This window comes from Triticum dicoccoides, chromosome 1A, assembly GCF_002162155.2.
Source record: "Triticum dicoccoides isolate Atlit2015 ecotype Zavitan chromosome 1A, WEW_v2.0, whole genome shotgun sequence".
Classification (NCBI taxonomy): Eukaryota; Viridiplantae; Streptophyta; class Magnoliopsida; order Poales; family Poaceae; genus Triticum; species Triticum dicoccoides.
In genome coordinates, this window is record NC_041380.1 from 159,671,174 (window position 1) to 159,678,294 (window position 7,121).

Genomic DNA, 7,121 nt, shown 5'->3' on the forward strand with positions numbered 1-7,121 from the left:
GGGGGGGGGGTACGTGCTACGACTTACGCGCCATATAGGAACCCCGGGAAAACTATGCCTATATAAAATCCCCCTCCCTAAATTATGGGCCTTATGCGCGCCTCATATTTGGCACCACTATTGACCTGGTCTGCTAGCTAGCTAGCACGTGCGCGCGACGGGCAGCCATACCACACGCATGCTCAAGCAGCAGCCGCTAGCTAGCACGCGCACGTGGTGGCCAGCAAAACACCAGCACACGCGCTTGGCCAGCGGCGGCTAGCTAGCTTGCACGCTCGTGCGGCGGCAGTACTAGCACGCACACGCGGCGGGTAGCTCGGCCACTGGTGAAGCAGTGGCGACAGTGGAGGCCGGCAAGGCGCTCGTGGCGGATGGGAAACTGCTGCACCGGCGGTATGCCCAGCTGCGTCGGCACCGCGGCATGCTTTGTGCCGACGTAGGTGGGCTAGAAAGAGAGGAGAGGAGGAGAGAGAAAGGGGTCGGATGGGTGAGTTGGTCCTTTTGTTTGGATGACAGATGTACACAGCGGACGCAGCCGGATGAAGAGAACACAGAAAACGTTCGTTTTATACATGCTTCGGACTGAAATCAGTCCTAAATTTGTGACCGAAATGACTTTGAGCGCGTTTCAAAAAAAAAAAAAGAAATGACTTTGAGCGGACAGAAAACGGACTCCGCATGGCAAATTTTTGTGTTTTGACCCTTTTCTGAAACCTATTCAAGATATGATCCTAGTTTAATTTTTTTTTGAGATCTAACGCTTTTGCTACCGCCAGAGTCCATGGCGATAGGGTCTAACAACATACCGACAGGGACTTTGGCGGTAGGAAACATCGCTACTGCCAACCTGGCTGGCGGTAGCATGCACAACCCTACCGCCAAGGTGCTTGACAGTAGGCACGAGCACACGCTGTGTTCAATACTTAGGAGATTTTTGGCGGTAGGGCATGCAACCCTACCGCCAGAGCCCTTGGCAATAGGCTGCTATACCCTATCGCCATGGTCCCTGACGGTAGCAAAAGGGTCAGATCTTAAAAAAAATTTAAACTAAGATCAAATCTCGAATAGGTTTTAAAAAAAAGTCAAAACACGGAATTTAGCCACTCCGCGTTGGGTCTTGATTTTGGTCCGCGTACGGAGACGTACCGGGTGGAGGATTCGGATCGGTGCGTTGGATTCGCTCTCAGCGGACCGAAATCCTTTCCCGCCGCACATGGCACTCGGACTCCCAACAACAGACACATTCCCTGAAAAAAAAAATACTGCTACGTTCCCTGAAAATAAAAAACCCAACAGACACGTGGGTCCCACGCCAGCCTCCTCCCGATCCGAGGTGTGATACCACCGATCGACGGAAAGCCGGCCTTGCTGTACGTCACCACCGGGGAAGGCCTTCTCCTCTCGTCTCGACGTCTCCTCTCCTCCTCCAAATCGAGAGGCCATAGAGAGAGAGGGTCAGAGAGAGAAACCTAGCCCCTTGAATGGAGGACTCGAACGGCGCCGAGATCAAGGCCCCGCCGCCAGTCCAGCGACGCCCGCCGCGCCCGCGTGGAGGCGGCTTCACCCCCGAGGGCTTCGTGGCCGCGCTTCGCCGCCGGCTGAGCTCCGGTGCCGCGGTGGCCGCGCGTGCCAGCTTCGCGGCGGACTCTGGGGACGAGTCCGGCCCCCCCGAGCCCTCCTCGTCGCACAGCCGCCGCGACTCAAGCGGGGACACCTCGTCCGCCGGCGGCCCCGGGGACTTCACCGCGTTCAGCTTCCGCGCGGCTGCCCCAGTCCACCGGAAGGCGAAGGAGAGTCCCCTGAGCTCCGACGCCATCTTCAAGCAGGTGGGCTCCTCCCGCTCTGGCCCCCATTTCGTTAACAGACCTAACGAAACTTCGTTTAAATGCTTAGCTCTGTCGGTTGCTCAATTGTTTATTTGGGTCTGAATTTCATTATGACTGTTATGTAACGATAATTCAGGCGTTTCCTTGTCATAAAAAGTTGCTGCTCTTTTGGGTCGAAATCTGAAAGAAGATATGTTTTTGATGCGTGCGAGAAGCACAAATCTAGTACAGTGCAGTAGTATGATTTTATTTTTTTGCGGGGGTGCACTATGATTGGAAGGTTGGTCGCGGAATCACGTGATTTATGTGGTCAGATAGATGGTCACTGGTAGTTGTGGGTTTAATTCACGTGCTTTCTTTTTCAGTGTGATATGTGACCATAGTTGATAAGCACGATACGTTAGTGCTTTATTAGGTAACTCAGGTCGCACGCTGAAATGCAACGGACATAGCTATCCTTTTTGCTAATGATTTGTCCTTGGCCTTTTTTTTTCTATTGCTTGTGCTTTTCCGTCAGAGCTGTTTTATGGATGGCATATCTTCCAGCTGCCAGAGTCATTGTTCTCTGATACTTTTTCTTGTCATTTATAACAGAGTCATGCAGGCCTTTTCAATCTGTGCATTGTTGTTCTCGTTGCAGTGAACGGCAGGCTGATTATTGAGAACTTAATGAAGGTTTTTATCTGCCTTTTCTCATCTAGTAAATATAAACCATCCCCTCACTTCATCATAGACATCCCGTATTTGTTTATCAGTCTTTTACTCCTGATGCTGTTTGCAGTATGGCTTATTAATACGAGCTGGCTTTTGGTTCAACTCTACATCATTGCGGGACTGGCCACTTCTAATGTGCTGGTAATATTCAGTTCTGCTATAGTGTATGCCGTTGTGTTTGCTTAATGCCTTCAATGAACTGATCGTGTTTACGATTTTCCTGGTCCAGCCTTAGTCTACCAGCCTTCCCCCTTGGTGCATTTTCAGTTGAGCAGTTGGCGTTCCGTAATGTTATTACTGATGCTGTAAGCCGGGACTCTCTTAACTATATATCGTGCATCTTACTTTACTGATATACTGTATTCTAATGAACATCTTGAGTTGCCCATGTTTTGTGTAGATCTTGGGTTCTCTTGTTATATCTATCATTTCTTCATATTTTTGTACTCTTGCACGAACTAACACCGATGTTTTACTCATTCTTTGCAGGTTGCTACCTGTCTTCATATCATTCTTACAACAGCTGAAATTGTATATCCTGTGCTTGTCATTCTTATGTAAGAACATTCATCTTTTCGAATTTATGTGAAATAAGAGAGCTTCAGTTACATGCCAAGAATGTCACATAGAGGCATAACAAAGTGCATGCACACATATACCATATATCACATCTGAATGCTGTTTCTAGCTTCAACATAGAATTGCATTTCATTCTTAACTCCCAAAGTTAAAGCTTTTGCAATAATAGGATATCATTGCTCTGCATTTCCCTGATACCACATGCTGCCACTTGGTTCAGGTGTGATTCTGCGGTTGTGTCTGGTTTTTTGTTGATGTTTATTGCATGCATTGTTTGGCTGAAGCTCGTATCTTTTGCCCATACAAACCATGACATAAGGCAATTAACCATTAGTGGTAAGAAGGTATGTTTCCATAATTTTCATTCCTTTTGTTTTGTGGGCTTTCATACTCAGTTTGATTGGGGTGGATTGGGCCACAGCCAACAAATAGCAGGTCCTGACACTTCCCCTTGTTTCACTTTCTTATGAATATATCTGAAATGTTTTCCAGCACGATCATAAACATATACCTTATGGTACTTACTCCCTTGGGATTCTTGTATTTGCACTTCAACAGAGATGCATGTCGAAAGTATTGGATTACCAAGGTTAATTTTTTTTATAGGATTACCCCTCTTTACTAGCCCACTTATTTCTCTTGGATGATTTGTTATTTTAGTAGTACTTATAAATGCCCAAACCAAGGGCAGAGTCTGGACTGGGATGGTGGTGGTGTGTGTTGGGGATATAGAGGGGAAAAAGTTAGCTGTCTCAGAACAAATCACATGGCCCGCTTCTCTAATGCTGGTACTACAGCTTGAAAATTCTTAGGTGATACGTTCTACCCAATTTCTTAAATAAATTGCTATTTTAATGGATGAACTGTTCAGTTCCTAAAATTTCCATGAAACGCTGCTTCTGTTCCTCGGTCTTATTGTTTGCTCTTCTGTGCAGCTTTTTGTTTTGATACTATTGCTATCTTATTAAGCTTTGTTTTGCTCCACAATAACATTCCATCTATTAGGTTGATAATGCACCCAGCACAGATGACATGGATAGTTTACAAGCTCCAACTTTAGGGAGCCTAGTATACTTCATGATGGCTCCAACACTGTGCTATCAGGTATGTTTCTGATCATCCTGCATAGAGAGGCAGTTGTAAACGCATCGTGCTAATCCTGACTTCTAGAAGGTAGTTATTCTGATTGGATGATTTAATGATTCCACAGCCATATTTCCATCATATTTGGCAGAGGAACCACGGCACATGTATCTTATACTTTTACGGCCTAATATATCATTTTGTTTCTTTGATTTTAACAAAATTAAGTCATTTCTCCGACTTATTTCAACAAGGTAGAAAATGTTTCCCTACAAAGATTATGATGCAAATCTGAAGTTTACGCGCTTGTTAGCAAGGCACTCAGAAGATAGATTGCAGTCCTCTGAGCCTCTTTTCGGCTAGCTTTGATTCCATTTCGTGTATTTACATATATTTATATAATACTCACCAACAACTCAATGTCTTGGGGGAACCGTCATATACTCCCTCCGAGTCCGATCCAAAATAAGCGTTGCAGTTTTGAACCAGGGTTAGTTCAAAACTGCGACCCTTATTATGGATCGGAGGTAGTACAACGCTAACCTAGAGGTCTCGAGTTAATTGTACTTGAGTCTGTATGCAGTTTCGTTGGTCAGTAGTGACTGCCAGTTGACAATACCGCACGCTCTTATTGTTGGAGCATTTATCTTATCAGCGTCATTTATTGTTTAAATTACAATTTTCATTTCCATCTAGCTGCGAAAGGGATTGTAGGAGGTTATTTGCTGTTCAAATGAACTAATTATTGGTATTAATTATGCAGCCAAGTTATCCTCGAACTGAAAATGTTAGAAAAGGGTGGCTGATTCGTCAAATTATTCTGTACTTGATATTTACAGGTATTCAAGGTTTCATTATTGAGCAGGTAAGCCATTTCATCTTTCTATGTCTTACAAAATACTGAACATGGTTCTTAATCATCTATTGACTTTTTTGAAATTGCAGTACATAAATCCAATCGTCGTGAACTCTCAACATCCATTGAAAGGCGGACTTCTGAATGCTATAGAGACTGTTCTGAGGCTCTCATTACCAAATGTTTACTTATGGCTTTGCATGTTCTATTGCTTTTTCCATCTCTGGTAAATGCCTATTCATCAATCAAGAGAATAGTTAATTTCAGTACATCACGGGATGAAAGTCTATTTGTTTTTGAATTTGTTCTCTGGATTATCCGTCACATAGAAATTCTCTTAAACACTCTCGGAATAATGCAGATTTACAGTTTCAACTCATATTGTTACACAGGTTAAATATACTTGCTGAGATTCTTCGTTTTGGTGACCGTGAATTCTACAAAGACTGGTGGAATGCAAAAACAATTGATGAGGTGAAATACAAAAGTTCTTGAAGTTAGTACTGATTTTCTTCTCACTTAAACATACCTAATTTTGTGTATGATATTTGCTTCTGCTGCATGTGCTTCTGTACTCGGGTGGTGTTAGTATTGGCGAAAATGGAACATGGTATGCTAGTCTTTTCTCAACCATGCTACTTTTTGCAAGCTGCTTGTAATAAAAAACAATATCTGTACATAAGCTTGCATCTTTCCGATGGAGTTATAATCTTTTTCCTATTCAAAGGTCAAAGAAATGTCAAGCTCAAAATGGAGTTTTTTTTATAAGAATGAATTTGATATTTTTTTTTCTGCTATATTGCTTGCTGTTGGTCTGTTAATTTCTTTGTTCATTTTCCACTTTCATGGTTTTAATATGGATGATGTCTATGTTCACAGCCCGTGCATAAATGGATTGTTCGTCATATATATTTTCCTTGCATGCGAAGTGGTATATCGAAGGTAAATTGCAATATGTTAAACTGCTATGCTGGGCATGCGTTGTACATAGTTTATGTTTGGTCATTTGTGCTGTTTTTCTTGCAGGAAGTTGCTGTTTTTGTATCATTTTTTGTATCTGCCGTGCTCCATGAGGTAAACTTGCTCCCTTTGCCTTCCCTCACATAACCACACTAATTATCTAGCACTCTTTAACCACTTTTGGCACTTGTTGGGTCACTTGGGTGGCTTACTTTGTTCTCTGTTTGATGTTCAATAAAAGTAGCATCTCGTCCTGTTGTGGGTAAATCATGATACCTTTTGATTATTGTACACCAGCTTGTTGTTGCTGTCCCCTGCCGAATTCTCAAGTTCTGGGCATTCTTAGGGATCATGCTGCAGGTATGCCAAAACTTATTGCTGCATCATATAATATTGTGCAAGATATGTTGTTAATTTCTAACTTAAATTGTGGTCACTTTTGAGAGTCATCCTATATGTTGTCTCTTGTCTTCTACTCCAGTAGTATGTTGTAAGATACTACCTCTGTTTATAAATATAAGATGTTTTGGCAGTTCAATTTAAACTGCCAAAACGACTTATATTTAGGAACAGAGGTTGTACTTGATAGTAAGTAGGTCCGTCCTGGTGTATCATCTAAGACAGCGAACTTTGCTTACATCATCTCCTTTTCTCCCTTGTTACCAGATCCCCCTTATCACATTGACATCATGCCTCAAAAACAAATTCAGGGATACAATGGTTAGCCATCCTTTCCTTGTTTCCTACTAAAGGGTTCTACTTTCATGTAAACTAGTTCTAATTTATAGTCACCTTCAACAGGCCGGCAACATGATATTTTGGTTCTTTTTCTGCATCTACGGCCAGCCTATGTGCGTTCTCCTGTACTACCATGATGTGATGAACAGGATTGGGAAGACAGAATAGAGCCACATATTCTTTCTTATTCCACTTTGGACCAACGGATTCAGAGAAGCAATAATATGTACAACATGAAACCGCATAATTTCTTACACTGCAACAATCTTTCTTGGAAAATCTAGCAGCTAACTAGTCGTGGGCATTATTGTACATGTACATAAGCTTATGTTTTTCACATTCTACTTGTAAAAATCCTGCCCAGC

General features: G+C 42.9%; 1 protein-coding gene across 1 annotated transcript; it reads left to right on the top strand.

Moving 5' to 3' along the window:
• Nucleotides 1-1,348: 1,348 nt before the first annotated feature.
• On the top strand, nt 1,349-7,119 carry LOC119368528 (diacylglycerol O-acyltransferase 1-1-like). The gene is made up of 16 exons (XM_037633768.1): nt 1,349-1,826; nt 2,421-2,501; nt 2,608-2,681; nt 2,770-2,845; nt 3,030-3,097; nt 3,340-3,463; nt 4,125-4,223; nt 4,966-5,067; nt 5,148-5,284; nt 5,451-5,532; nt 5,648-5,668; nt 5,938-6,000; nt 6,085-6,132; nt 6,316-6,378; nt 6,685-6,738; nt 6,820-7,119. Exons 1-16 carry the CDS (start codon nt 1,482-1,484, stop codon nt 6,922-6,924), a joined length of 1,542 nt encoding a protein of 513 aa, XP_037489665.1. The 5' UTR covers nt 1,349-1,481; the 3' UTR covers nt 6,925-7,119.
• The last annotated feature ends 2 nt before the right edge of the window (nt 7,120-7,121 follow it).